General features: G+C 48.5%; 1 protein-coding gene across 1 annotated transcript; it reads left to right on the forward strand.

Annotated features, from left to right (window-relative positions):
• Window positions 1-6: 6 nt before the first annotated feature.
• On the forward strand, window positions 7-687 carry LOC110112992 (small ribosomal subunit biogenesis GTPase RsgA 1, mitochondrial-like). The gene has a single exon (XM_020845400.2). The coding sequence runs from the start codon at window positions 7-9 to the stop codon at window positions 670-672; it is 666 nt and encodes a 221-aa protein (XP_020701059.2). The 3' UTR covers window positions 673-687.
• The last annotated feature ends 174 nt before the right edge of the window (window positions 688-861 follow it).

Genomic DNA, 861 nt, shown 5'->3' on the forward strand with positions numbered 1-861 from the left:
CTCCTAATGCCGCTCGTACCCACGGCTTCCTTCTTCCGCTATCGCCTCATCCTCCCTGTTCTCCCCTTATACTCCTCCGCCCTCCTCCGCCGCCGAGTAGCCACTACCATCTCCTTTTCTGCCGGTCGCCGCCTTTCCCCCAACAAAAACCTTCTCAACGCTAAAAACGCAGTCAAGGACCTCCCGTCCCTCTCCCGCTTCCTCTCCCCGGACGAAACACCAACTCTCCTTCCCGACCAGACCACCGGTTTTGTTGCTGCCGCCCAGGCCAATTTTATGCGCGTCATCGTCGATTCCATTGGCGACTCTGAGTCCGGCGGGAAGGTGGGGACGCAGTTGCTCTGCGTTGTGAGAGCTTTGCTGAAGAAAATTAGGAGAAAGGTACTGGTTGGAGACAGGGTTTTGGTTGGATGGGTGGATTGGGTGGATCGAAGGGGGATGATTGAGGATGTATTTGAAAGGAAAACGGAGGTGATTGATCCTCCGGTTGCGAATGTGGACCATTTCCTGGTTCTGTTTTCAGTGGAGCAGCCAAAGTTGGAGCCTTTTACTTTAACTCGGTTCTTGGTTGAGGCTGAATCCACCGGGATTCCGCTCACTCTTGTTTTGAACAAGTGCGAGCTTGCTAATGAGGAGGTACGCGAAGCTAACATCATATTCGATCTTTTGTGATTATTCTTGTTGCGAACTGGAAGAAATTAGCATGAACTATGAGTATGCCCATAGCTTCTTATATTTAGAATCAAAGACCCAGACACAATTAAGTAGACAAGATTTTTTGTATGAAAAACTCGGAGGAGAAATAAGTGTCCGGGTCAGTTGATGAATAAACTTGCAATATAAATAAAATTGAATTTAGAA

The sequence above is a fragment of the Dendrobium catenatum genome, unplaced genomic scaffold, assembly GCF_001605985.2.
Source record: "Dendrobium catenatum unplaced genomic scaffold, ASM160598v2 original_scaffold_124787, whole genome shotgun sequence".
Classification (NCBI taxonomy): domain Eukaryota; kingdom Viridiplantae; phylum Streptophyta; class Magnoliopsida; order Asparagales; family Orchidaceae; genus Dendrobium; species Dendrobium catenatum.

Excerpts from the sequence above, each read along its gene's own strand:
- LOC110112992 (XM_020845400.2), top strand. The coding sequence starts at position 7 with ATGCCGCTCGTACCCACGGCTTCCTTCTTCCGCTATCGCCTCATCCTC.